This window comes from Aquarana catesbeiana, linkage group LG05 (assembly GCF_042186555.1).
Source record: "Aquarana catesbeiana isolate 2022-GZ linkage group LG05, ASM4218655v1, whole genome shotgun sequence".
NCBI lineage: Eukaryota > Metazoa > Chordata > Amphibia > Anura > Ranidae > Aquarana > Aquarana catesbeiana.
In genome coordinates this window covers 23,848,068-23,862,342 of record NC_133328.1, presented here as the reverse complement: position 1 = coordinate 23,862,342, position 14,275 = coordinate 23,848,068, and the positions used below count along the sequence as shown (strand labels likewise).

Genomic DNA, 14,275 nt, shown 5'->3' with positions numbered 1-14,275 from the left:
TAGAAAGCACCTCCCTAGGGAACACTTAACCCCTTGATCGCCCCCTAGTGTTAACCCCTTCCCTGCCAGTGCCATTTATACAGTGATCAGTGCATCATTTTTATAGCACTGATCACTGTATTGGTGTCACTGGTCACCAAAAAGTGTCACTTAGTGTCAGAATTGTCCGCCGCAATGTCGCAGTCCCACTAAAAAAAACGCAGATTGCCGCCATTACCATTAAAAACAATAAAAAAATATAAAAGTCCCTAAATCTATTCCATAGTTTGTAGATGTGATAACTTTTGCGCAAACCAATCAATATATGCTTATTGTGATTTTTTTTTTAGCAAAAATATGTAGCAGAATACATGTTGTCCTAAACTGATTAATACATTTATATATATATATATCAGAAAAGAAAAAAAATTATATATATATATATATATATATATATATATATATATATATATATATATATATCAATATCAGAAACATTTTTTTTTGTTTGTTTCTAGCGCAAAAAATAAAAACCGCAGAGGTGATCAAATACCACCAAAAGAAAGTTCTATTTGTGGGAAAAAAATGCCCTCAATTTTATTTGGGTACAGTGTCGCAAGACCGCACAGTTGTCAGTTATCGTATCGCATCCCCCCCCCCATATGGCCTGGTCATTAAGGGGGTAAATCCTTCCGGGGCTGAAGTGGTTAAATTCAGTGACACATTGGGGTCACAAACATATGTGCATGTGTATACATATGAGGTGAACAATTGTTTTTTTATTGGTCTGAGTGATTTTCCTTTTTGTGTGATGTGGTACCCATTTTTATTTGCTACCCTTTTCACTACTTACAAATTACTTACTACTTACTAACAAAATAAAGTCTGGTTTTTATTCCCAGTTAGAGCCCATGCACACAGGGGCAAGCGCGACTTTCAGCGCGACTTTGGGAGACAACTTGGACACGACTTGAGTATGAATCACAGCGCGACTTGGGGCAACTTACAACACAACTTGAAGTCGCCTCCAGGACAGGTAACTTTAAAGTGGCCAATCAGAGCTTATCAGCTGTGTGTGAGAAGGAGGGGGCTGGCTGTTTAGTGGAGTAAATTACTTTCTGCTTCCTGTAGAGTTGCCTCAGTATGATCAGACTTCCACTGAAATCAATGGGTACAAGTCGCCTTCAAGTCCGATTGAAGTAGTACAGGAACCTTTTCTGAAGTCGGAGCGACTGCAGTAGTGTGCATTAAGAAGGATCCATTCACTTACATTGATTTTTTCATGTAGCGCGACTTGAAGTCGGATCCAAAGTTGCCCCTGTGTGAATGGGCTCTTACTGTGTAACTTCACTTTTGTGGATAAAAATAAAGTAGATTAAAATACAATTAATGTAGGATGTACAGTTGCAAATTGTACAAACATTGCATTTAGAAAATAACAGGAATATTATTTTTTTTCAAATGTTTTACTACTTATTCCTAATAAAAACCATGAAAAATACATATTTGCATTCAATTCTGTGATCAAATAAAGGCCTCTCTGCCTCTCCCCACCAACAAAAAATAAAAAATGTTCCCAATCCGTAGGTAGGGTAGAGTACAAGTGCAAAAAGGCTATAATGGTCAGAACTGAGATATTACCAAAATGAAAAAAAAAATTCTCTGGGACTCAAAGGGAATTTTTAGGGAGAAAAAAGGCCAGGGGACTCAAGAGGATAAATTAGATAAGGAACTCGGAGACTTTCATTTTTTCAAGTTTTCAAGATGAGATCATAATTATAAATATATATGCAAAATGTTTGGTTTTTTTTTTCCTTTTTAATCTTCAGTAAACAGAACAATTTTTGAAGTGCTGTTAATTAAACATATTTACATTTTGCACCTGCTTTTATGTGTCTTAGGTGAAAATTGAACCACACTCATGTATTGAACACACACAGTGTTCCTAAAAAAGCTGTTTATTTCTTTACAGTTGGTCTTACATATATGTGTTATGGCAAAATGTATAGAGCTGCATAAACACACTTATAATACACAAAACATTATTTTAAATCTATCTATCTATCTATCTATCTATCTATCTATCTATCTATCTATCTATCTATCTATCTATCTATCTATCTATCTATCTACACCTTATGTATTTATGTGTTTGTTATGTGTAATGTAATTTATTTATCATTGCATATTTAAATGATTGGGTCTTTTTTGATGCTATGAATAAAATAAGACATAAAAGGAAAAATAGCTATGTATTCTATATAATTCAACAATGACACTGGTCTGTAAAATGTCTTCAGAAACATAGAAATATAGAAGAGTGACGGCAGACAAAAAGTGGCCCATTGAGTGGCCCAATTTTTTTTCTTCTTTTTTTTTTTTTTTTAACTTTTGTTATATATATTTTTTTGTCTTTGTCCCCTACCTCAGCATTTACAGTCAGCAGATCAATATAAGAAAAGATAAAGGTCTTGTTACTAGTTAGCCACCAATATAACCAATCTTAGGAAGTCATTCATTTTATAAATATTATTTTATTATATAATTATAACATAATAATTATAAAATAAATATGGGTTTTAATTTATTTATTTTTTACTTTTTTTATTGCTTTATTTTTTTTTTTACTTATTTTAACTTTTTTTATTTTGTCTTTGCCCTGCCTCTAAATTTACAGTCAACAGATCAATATAAGAAGAAAAGACAAAGGTTTTGTTACTAGTTAGCCACCAATATAACCAATGTTAGGAAGGCATTCATTTTATAAATATAAGTTTATTTTATAATTATAACATAATAATTATAAAAATAAATATGGGTTTTCATTTTTGTTTTTTACTTCTAACTTTTTTATTTTATTTTTTTTTTGTCTTTACACCCTACCTCAAAATTTACAGTCAACAGATCAGTCTAAGAAAAGGTCTTGTTACTAGTTAGCCACCAATATAATCAATGCTAGGAAGTTATTCATTTTATAATTATATTTTATAATTATAACATAATATTTATAAAATAAATATTGGTTGTATTTTTTTTAATTCCTGCTCTTTGTTTTTTGTTTTTTTTACTTGTTTTCCCATTTTTTGTCTTTGCTCTCTACAGTACCTCTAAATTTACAGTCAACAGATCAATATAAGAAGAAAAGACAAAGGTCTTGTTACTAGTTAGCCACCAATGAATCCAATGTTAGGAAGTCATTCTTTTTTAATTATAATTATATTTTATAATTATAAGATATTAAAAATGTAAATCTAAGTTTTATTTTTTTGTACTTTTTTTATTCCTGTTCTTTGTTTGTTTGTTTTTATTTTTACTTGTTTTAACCTTTTTTTTTGTCTTTGCCCCTACCTCAAAATTTACAGTCAACTCAACACATCAATATAAGAAGTAAAGACAAAAGTCTTGTTACTAGTTACCAAATGAGAACAAAAATGGGATGGGACTTTACATGTACCTTGCAGGGTCTAATAAATTCACATACCAAATAGGCTTAAAAAATAAATACATTTTTAATTTCCATATACAAATAGTTTATATGTGATGATACCTTTGTAGGGTCATAATTGCCTCACATTCATCCCTTATACTCTTCTAACTTGTTACTAGTTGGCCACCAGCATAACCAATGTTAGGAAGTCATTCATTTTATAATTATAATTATATGTTATAATTATAACAGATCAATATAAGAAGAAAAGACAAAGGTCTTGTTATTAGTTAGCCACCAATATAACCAATGTTATAAGGAAGTCATTCATTTTAAAATTATAATTCTATTTTATAATTCTAACATAATAATTATAAAATAATTGTGGGTTTTATTATTTTTTTTCCTTTTTTTTTCATGTTCTTTGTTTCTTTTCTTATTTTTTTTATTTTTTTATTTTTTTACTTGTTTTAACCTTTTTTTTTTTTTCTTTGTCCACTACCTCAAAATTTACAGCAACTGATTAATATAAGAAGAAAAGACAACGGTCCTGTTACTAGCTACTATTACCAATATAACAAATCTTAGGAAGTCATTAATTTTATAAATATTATTTTATTATATAATTATAACATAATAATTATAAAATACTGTAAATATGGGTTTTAATTTTTTTTTTTACTTTTTTTATTCCTGTTTTTTTTTAATATTATACTTGTTTTAACCTTTTTTCTTGTCTTTGTCCCCAGCCTCAAAATTTACAGTCAGCAGATCAATATAAGAAGAAAAGACATAGGTCTTGTTACTAGTTAGTCACCAATATAACCAATCTTAAGAAGTCATTCATTTTATAAATATATAAATTATATAATAAAGATTTTTTTTTTAAGATTTACATTTTGGATAATACTGCCTCAACATACGGTAATTAGAACGATTAAATATCCTTGTTAATGTAGTCAGTATAACTAAGTTATTTTGTTTTTACAGTACAATATACCATTATACAGTACAGGCTATGCCTATTTATATGAAAAATAAAGATTTTGCTCAGTTCACTGAAACAATGCAAAATGTTTCTTCTTGGTCCTTTATGGCACTTTGGTACACTGCTTTACTATTATTTTGTCTTTGATCCCAGGCTGTCCGGATTCTGCTGTCTGATGCCTTTCCCTTTCCCCTGCCTGAACACCACTTGCCTTGATTGCCGCTGGTTTACAGACAATGCCACCACCTTTGCATTATATGTCAATTTGGTTAACCGCCTGGACTTCACATTTCAGTGCTTGGTGTGGAGCTTTGGAGCTAAAACCTAACCCTGAAGCTAAACCTTTAACATGGGCCTAACATTTTGTCAGGGCTGGGCTCAGCCCTTCCTTCTCGGAGCTGGCCGCTCAGCTGTCGGCTTATTGCCGGTTCCTATCTCTCCACAGTTACTCAGCTGTTGATGATATCCAGCTCGTCAGTCCTGCCTACTTAAGCCGTCCAGTCCAGAGGATCTCTGCCTTCGCCTTGGTCAACATCACAGAGACATTCTCCTGCGTTCCTGTTTAAAGACTTACTTTGCTGACATCCCTTCTGGCTCCAGATCCTGCTTGCTGTTTCACTACGTTGATCCCTGACTTCTGGCTTGGCTGACTATCTGCTCTGGTTACTGAACGTTGGCTATGTTTTGACTACGTTTGTTCTTTTTACTTTTATTATTAAACAATTGTGATTTAACTGTACTTCTGTCTCTGTCTGATTTCATGGTTTCTGACACAATTAGCTTCTAACTGCAACCTAACCTTTATCCAACCCAAAATAAGCCCTTAACCTGAGTCCAAAAACCTAAACCTATTATACCAGATCTTACCCATGTATGCCTAACCACTGACCTTCGTTTTTTTTTTTTTTTTAACCGCTCCAATACCAGGCCGATTTTCAGCTTTCAACGCTGTCGCACCTTGAATGAAAATTGCGCAGTCATGCAACACTGTACCAAAACAATTTTTTTTATCATTTTTTTGGGACAGATAGAGAAATTTCTTTTGGTTGTATTTAATTGCCACTGGATTTTCTATTTTTTTTGCTAAAAAAAAATTAAAAAGACCGAAAATTTTGAAAAAAAAAATAAAAATTCTCAGTTTAGGTTATAAAATTGTGTAAATAAGTAATTTTTCTCCTTCACTGATGTGTGCTGATGAGGCTGCACTGTTGGGCACTGATGAGGTGGCACTAATGTAGAGGCACTGCTAGGCGGCACTGATGGGCACTGCTAAACAGCACAGATGGGCACCGATAGGTATCACTGATGGGGACTGATAGGCGGCACGGATAGGCAGCACTGGTGAGCAGGCACTGATGGGCACTGAAAGGCAACACTGACTGGCATCACTGATGGGCACTGATTGGCATCACTGATGGGCACTGATTGGCTTTACTGCTGGGCACTATTGGGGCTGCACCGATAATCAGTGGTTAGTGATAAATGGGAAACACCTAAAGCTTTTGAGAGGCTTTAGCTTTGCTTTGGAGAAATTGCAGGTATGAGATATCCACACACACACATACACACAGTGCACCTGCCAAGCCTCAACAAAGCTTCAAAAGAGCATCACTGAAGCATCATTTAATCCTCACTGAAGCATCACCAAAGCTTAATCGAAGCACCACCGAAGCATCAAAAACACATCATAAAAGCATGTTGAAGCGGTAGGCGCTTTAATGTGTGTTGAAGCCGAAGCAAGGGCTAGTTTACACTTGTTTAAAAACAAGGCTTCGGACAGGCATTGTTAAAGATCTCTGAACGCCAGTCAAAGCTCCTGTCACTAAATAAAATGGTTAGCTTACAGTCCTGTTTACACCTTGCTTTTGCTTGGTGCTTCGATGAGGCTTCAGTGGGGCTTCGATGAGGCTTCAGTGGGGCTTCGATGAGGCTTCGCTGGGCCTTCGTGGTGCTTCAATGGGCCTTTGGTGGGGCTTCAGTGAGACTTCATGGGGCTTCGATGGGCCTTTGGTGGGGCTTCGATGAGGCTTCAGTGGAGCTTCAGTGGGGCTTCAAGCGAGTTTTGCCATAGACTTCTATGGTGGCTTTGAAGACGCTTTGAAGCACCACTAAAGCGACATGGGGTATCATTTTTGAAGCGAAGCAAAGCAAAACAAAACCAAGGTTCAAATAGGACTGTAATCTAACCATTTAATTTAGTGACAGGAGCTTTGACTTGCGTCCAGAGAGCTTTAACAAAGCGTGTCTGAAGCTTTGTTTTTAAGCAAGTGTAAACTAGCTGCTTATGTGTATTGAAGCTGAACCAAGTGTAAATGAGCCCTAAGACATATGAAATGTTTTTCTTTCCTTTCTTGGCATTTAGTCTTCATATGCATAAAACTCTTTTGCATATGTGCACTTTATTAGACACCTGCCAAAGAGACCATTCTTAGTTCAGGCTGGCACTCCAGAAGTTCATGGGAGGAGCAAAGAGTTCAAGGTTCAACAGAAACAAGGCAAGATTGTTCTAAGACACGTGTCAAACACAAGACCCACGGGTTGAATCTGGGCTGTGGCCCTTGCACCTCTCCTGCAGCTATGGCACCCCCCTTGTGTCTTCCCCCACCTTGTCTCAGCAGTCAGGAGCAGAGAGGCGGACAGAACTCCTCTGCCAGATCCTGCGCCTTTCCATGCAGCCAAAGAGAGGCTTGTTGTCTCTATTGCCCCCATCCCCTGTCTCAGCAGTCGGCATGCAGAAAGGAGGACAGAACTCCTCCTACAGATCCTGCACCTCTCTGTGTAATCACAGGACCCCTCATCTCTGCTTCCGCTGGTCTCAGCATTCAGCAGACTCAGACAATTGACTCCGGGCCTCCTCTGGTCCTCCTTCAGACCCTGCACATTTTGTTTCTCAGCCCTGCCCCCAGCTTCATCCTGGCAGCAGCACAAGGTAAGGAGGGTGCACTGTGATGTAAGGGAGGGTGGAGGACTCTTGACACCTGATGTAAGGGGGTGCACATCTGCTTTTAAGTTATAATAATTGAATGCCATAGCCCAGGAATTTAACCTGTTCACGATGGAACTCACACTTCTCCAGTTTACAATAGAGATTGTTCTCTCCTAATTTCTGAAGCACACGACAGACATCTGTGTGGTGGCTCTCCAGGGACTTTGGAAAATATGAGGATATCGTCGAGATAAACCACCACACATAACTGCAACAAATCTCGGAGGACATCGTTAATAAATTCCTGGAAGACTCTGGGGGCGTTACAAAGGCCAAAAGGCATTACGAGATACTCATAATGGCCTGTTCTGGTATTAAACGCAGTTTTCCACTTGTCACCCTCCTCAATCCTCACGAGATTGTAAGCCCCTCTCAGATCAAGCTTTGTGAAAACAGTTGCTCCCTTGAGGCGGTCAAATAACTCCGTAATCAACAGGATTGGGTAGGCATTCTTAATCGTGAAACGATTGAGACCCCTATAATCAATACAAGGTCTCAGTTCACCACTCTTCTTCTTCACAAAGAAGGAACCAACATCAGCAGGAGACGAGGATTTGGCAGGGAGGAGAGTGAAGAGGTACACAGGACCTTGGCTACCTTCTGGAAGCATCTCTGACTGCATTGTGGTGACCAGGAGAGATCCTCAGCACGGAGCCAATCAAAAGAGGGGCTGTGACTCTGTAACCAAGGATAACCAATAACCAGCAGAACCTTAGGAGAGGAAATAACTTGGAATTGGATTATCTCATGGTGAAGAGCCCCTACGGCCATGGACAACACAGCAGTCTCATGAATCACATGGGCAGGCTGTAGAGGTCTCCCGTCAAGAGCCTCAATGGCAAGTGGAGTTCCACGCAGCTGCAGCAGAATCGAGTGCTTCGATACAAAGGCAGCATCAATGAACAGGCCTGCAGCCCCAGAGTTGTTTAAAGCCTGTATCATGATAGACGACTTAGCCCAAGAATGGCTGACCGGAACCAGGGCTTATCTTTCTGGATACAGAAGGATAAGGGGAGGAAAGACAATTGTGTTGTTCCTAGTGATCAGGAACAGCGATCTCTCTACTCCCTGTAAGTTCCCTCCCTCCACAGTGAGAAACACCTCCCAGAGAACCCCTTCCCTGCCAGTGACATTCACACAGTAATCAGTGCATTTTTATTTAAATTGTTTATTTATGCCAGGAAACAAGTCCACAGGGACCCTCATTACACATCACATATACAACATGTCAATGATATATACATTGGGGATCAATGATTACAGCAAATAATATTTAAAATTCTGTTGGATCCATAATGACAAGATACCATATAGTAAATTATTAGTGTGTATCGTAATATTTAACCTGTGCTTAGTATTCATACACTCCTTTCCTCTCCAGACCTCTGAGAATGTTTGTAGGATAACGGGAATTATTCTCATATCTGACATTGTAAGCGTACAATTTTTCTGCTCCGTGGACACGTCTCCTACTCTTTTTCTAAATAACCTAAGAACATGAAACATGGTAAATAATAAAGAAAAAAAAAAAAATCTATAATGAAGAGAAAAAAAAAAAAAAAAAAAAAAGGGGGGGGGGGGGTTTAATTATGGGGGGGGGGGGAGGGGGAATAGTAGTTAGAGGGTAATAAGAAAAAGAAGGGAAAGAGTGAGGGGGGGGGGGGGGTTCACGGGCATGCACAGCTCTATTTATGTGTTATTGCTACCATCGGCAGCACACCACTTCCCTATCATCGAAAATTGTCTTATGTGCTCGTGTTGTGGGGGGATGCTCCCTATGGCTTGTCCTTCTTCTGAGTACTTGAATATATTCCACAGTTGCCATGTCTTGGAATAACTTTCCTGTCTATTCTGGTGTGTTAGGATAAGATCCTCCATTTTGTTTATTTCCTCTATTTTCCTAAACCATAAGTCTATAGTCGGCGGGCGTGTTGATTTCCAAGTGAGCGGAATGCATGCTTTGGCTGCATCAAGCAAATGGCGTACTACCGATTTTTTATACACTCTTGCCGGGGTATCTGTTACATGTAGGAGGAAGTATGCTGGATTGTTTGGGATTTTGCGGTCGGTGAATTTTTGTATTATTCGACGCACCTCCCCCCAAAAAACTTTGATTCGTGGACAGGACCAAAAGATATGAAGCAAAGTTCCTTTATTTTGTGTACAGCGCCAGCATATATCTGACGTTGTTGGGAAACATTTTTTGAGAACTGATGGGGTTCTGTACCAACGTGTGAGGATTTTATAATTGGTCTCCTGTATTTTGGCACAGATTGATGACTTGTGTGTGAATGTCAATATATGTTGTTTCTGCGTCTCAGTAAATTGACAATTTAGGTCCTCCTCCCATTTGTCAATGTATGGGTTTTGGCAGTCCTCTGTAGGCGTTATTAGTAGTTTGTACATGAGAGATAGTGTGTGTAGAATTGTTCCCGTCTCTGTACATATCTCTTCCAGAGTCGTGAGAGGCATGTCGGTAGTGTTAGGTGGGTTCATCGTGTTAAGAAAATGGTGTAGCTGTAGAGCTCTAAAGAAGTCTAGTTTGTATTGGCCTGTCGAGTCCGAAAGCTCTGTTAATGTTCTCCAATGACCCGCGGTACTGAAATGAGATGCTTGATGGAAGCCTAATTCCTTTAAAGTGTGGAATTTCAAGTCGGTCATTCCCGGCATAAAACGCGGGTTGCCTAGAATTGGCCGAAGAGATGAATTGACATGTGACAGGGAGTTTCGGGAAAATAGGTGGGCGCACAGGCTGATAGTACATCCAATTAATGGGTGTCTTCTAGTGTCAAAAGGCAAGTCCGCATGACACCAGGGTGTTCTGTTTAAGGGAAAGCTACTGTTCTATCTGCGTCCAGAGTTTGGACTCTCTATGTCTGCACCAGTCGATAAGTCTGCTCAAGTGCACCGCATGATAGTAGGTTTTGATGTCAGGCATCGCTATGCCTCCTTGCAGTTTTGGAAATGATAATATTCTTTTGCTTATTCTGGGTTTTTTCCCCGCCCAAAGGAACTTTATAAATGCAGTGTTCACTTGTTTAAAGAAGGATGCGGGAATGTGGATGGGGACTGCTTGCAGTAGATAGAGGAACTTTGGCAGAATAGTCATTTTGAGTATGCTACACCGGCCGAACCACGAGTGGAGGCCGCTATCCCAGTTGGTAAGTAACCTTTGGACTTCTTTCAAAAGGGGTGGGAAATTTAATTTGAACGTTTGGGCAATTTTTGGTGGGATATATGTTCCTATGTATTTCAATGCTGTGTTCGTCCATTTCAGGCTAAAATTGGCTTTGAGATTGTCTAGTTGTGAAGTCGGGATTCCTACACCCATTGCTTCTTATTTGGTGAAATTTATTTTTAGGTTGGAAAGTCTTCCGTATATCGCAAATCCGTTCATTAAATTGGGGAGTGAGATGTTTGGTTTTGTGATTGAGAATAACATGTCATCTGCATACGCAGATACTTTATACTGTGTATTGTTAATTTCTATTCCCATGATGTCTGGGTTTGAACGGATATGGCAAAGGAATGGCTCTAAGGATAATGCAAACAATAATGGAGAAAGTGGGCAACCTTGCCTAGTCCCGTTAGTGATCGAGAATGGTCCTGAAATTACACCGTTTGCTCTGACTCTCGCCGTCGGGTTTGAGTATGCTGCCCTAATCCAATTAAGCATTTTGTTGCCAACTCCTATATGTTGTAGGGTAGCAAACATGAATTGCCAGTTGTAATCAGTGCATTTTTATAGCACTGATCGCTGTATAAATGTCAACGGTCTCAAAAATGTGTCAAAACTGTCCGATCTGTCCGCCGCAATGTCACAGTCCCGCTAAAAAACAAAGATCGCTGCCATTACTAGTAAAAAAAAAAAAAATAATAATAATAATAATAATAAAAATGCCATAAATCTATCCCCTATTTTGTAAAACAAAAACAAAGATCGCTGCCATTACTAGTAAAAAAAACCAAATAATAATAAAAATGCCATAAATCTATCCCCTATTTTGTAGACGCTATAACTTTTGCGCAAACCAATCAATATACGCTTATTGTGATTTTTTTTACCAAAAATATGTAGAAGAATACATATCGGCCTAAACTGATGAATAAATTATTTTTTTTATTGGAAATGTATTATAGCAGAAAGTAAAAAAAAGTTTTTTTTTTTTTATTGTTGATATTTTTTGGTTTATAGCCCAAAAAATAAAAACTGCATAGGTGTTCAAATACCACCAAAAGAAAGTTCTATTTGTGGGTAAAAAAGGACGTCAATCTTGTTTGGGTACAGCGTCGCACGACGGGGCAATTGTCAGTTAAAATAATTCAGAAAAGGGGCTGAAGAGGTTAAGTGATTGCCAATGATAGTTACATAGTAGGTGAGGTTGAAAAAAGACACAAGTCCATCAAGTCGAACCTATGTGTGTGATTATATGTCAGTATTACATTGTATATCCCTGTATGTTGTGGTCGTTCAGGTCCTTATCTAGTAGTTTTTTTAAACTATCGATGCCCCCCGCTGAGACCACCGCCTGTGGAAGGGAATTCCACATCCTTGCTGCTCTTACAGTAAAGAACCCTCTAGTGCTTTTCTAAAACAACCAACCCTACAGCAAATGAATCGTAGTGCATAACAATCTGAGAAGGTAATGTAATCTTGAACTGTAAGAAAGATAGGGGGCGCTAGATACCATAATATTCAAGTGCTCCAAAAAAAAAATATATCTCCTGCATTACCAAAAAAATGGAAATGTAAGAAAGCTAGGGGGCGCTAGATACCATACTATTCAAGTGCTCTAAATAAATATATCTCCTGTGTTACCAAAAAAAATGAAAATCATAATATTAACAAATCATAATTAGATTACACATTGAAGTGCCCACATTAGTGAAAACATATATAGTGATTGATTGTCCACATAAAAAAGTGATTGAAGTAGTTGAAGTGATATCTTTCAATATTATCCCAATCTTGTTGCTGTAAACAAAAGGTTTTCCATCGCCAAAGAAACAAAAGAAAAGGAAAACACCTCGAAGTAGTAGATATCTGCTTACAAGATACCAATGACTCCTTTAGTTAAAAAGAGAGTCACTAGCGCTTGTGCAGGGTTGTGCCTGCTCACATGGATGGCCGGGCTGTGGTTGGTATTATAGGCATGGATCATTCCCGTCAGGCTCATTCAAGATAGGATAAGGATACATAGGAAACAAAAACAGTCTCCATAGCGTAAAACCATTTATTAAAAAAGTAAACAAATTAAAAAGCCAAATGGCCGCTTACATTGGTGGGAGCTTACCCGGCACTGGGGCTGCTTGCATGTCAGGGTGACTTCGCAGTCAAAAAAAGCCTTTCATGTCTCCTCCACGCTGGCGTGCGTTCCAGCTTACACAGGGGGGCAGCCAAAGGATCCCGATGTTGTTGCAAGCGGTACGTGGTCACATGTCCTATCATCCAACAACATCGGGATCCTTTGGCTGCCCCCCTGTGTAAGCTGGAACACACGCCAGCGTGGAGGAGACATGAAAGGCTTTTTTTGACTGCGAAGTCACCCTGACATGCAAGCAGCCCCAGTGCCGGGTAAGCTCCCACCAATGTAAGCGGCCATTTGGCTTTTTAATTTGTTTACTTTTTTAATAAATGGTTTTACGCTATGGAGACTGTTTTTGTTTCCTATGTATCCTTATCCTATCTTGAATGAGCCTGACGGGAATGATCCATGCCTATAATACCAACCACAGCCCGGCCATCCATGTGAGCAGGCACAACCCTGCACAAGCGCTAGTGACTCTCTTTTTAACTAAAGGAGTCATTGGTATCTGGTAAGCAGATATCTACTACTTCGAGGTGTTTTCCTTTTCTTTTGTTTCTTTGGTGATGGAAAACCTTTTGCTTACAGCAACAAGATTGGGATAATATTGAAAGATATCACTTCAACTACTTCAATCACTTTTTTATGTGGACAATCAATCACTATATATGTTTTCACTAATGTGGGCACTTCAATGTGTAATCTAATTATGATTTGTCAATATTATGATTTTCATTTTTTTTGGTAACACAGGAGATATATTTATTTAGAGCACTTGAATAGTATGGTATCTAGCGCCCCCTAGCTTTCTTACATTTCCATTTTTTTGGTAATGCAGGAGATATATATTTTTTTTGGAGCACTTGAATATTATGGTATCTAGCGCCCCCTATCTTTCTTACATTCCTTTTTTTGATTATCTATTTTTTTGATTATTCAAAAATTGGGGAGCAGCTTACACTGATTGTTTATATATTTCCACAATTTTTTTATTGTTGGGAATGTTTTCTTACTAGATGTATCACCAGTATATGTAATTCATATATATTATCTGCTATCGACACCACTGGCGCGAAGGTTTCTATTATTTTCTAATCTTGAACTGTATCCATTAGTCTAAAATTATTTTTCAAATGCTATTTTTTCTGCCTGAATAAATATTAAAAAAATTGTCAACCCCCCCTACACCCACCATGCTTGAACCCCTTTAGTAGTCACATGACTGCCATGGCGGATTTTGAAGTATACAGCAGCAGCCTTCATCTTACTTTTTACCTCTTAGGAGCAAACAAACACATCCACTTACCGTGATCTGACACCAAACGCAGTGCAGTCCCGTGAGGCCTTGATAGCATTTAATGGCTTTGTGACACTTTTCACATCTTGTCGGGCAGTTTCCTTCCACCCAAAAATGGTGCATGATCTGGGGGGAGGGGAAAGAGCGGAGAGTTTGTAAAACACATCTTTCATATTCATCTGTGAAAAATCATTTAGTCATATATACCCGCTTGACAACCTGAGCACTGTAGCTTTACTAAAACAGTGTGGGGGGGGCGGCTTGCACGGAATCACGCATCTACACCATATTA

At 38.1% G+C, this 14,275-nt stretch overlaps 1 protein-coding gene across 1 annotated transcript in view; it reads right to left on the bottom strand.

Annotated features, from left to right (window-relative positions):
• The window catches only part of DGKB (diacylglycerol kinase beta), an 804,956-nt gene that overhangs the window by 484,601 nt on the left and 306,080 nt on the right, over nt 1-14,275 (bottom strand). The window contains exon 13 of the mRNA XM_073629524.1: nt 13,993-14,109. Within this exon, the coding sequence (XP_073485625.1) occupies nt 13,993-14,109 (117 nt within the window). The remainder of the gene's footprint in view (nt 1-13,992; nt 14,110-14,275) is intronic.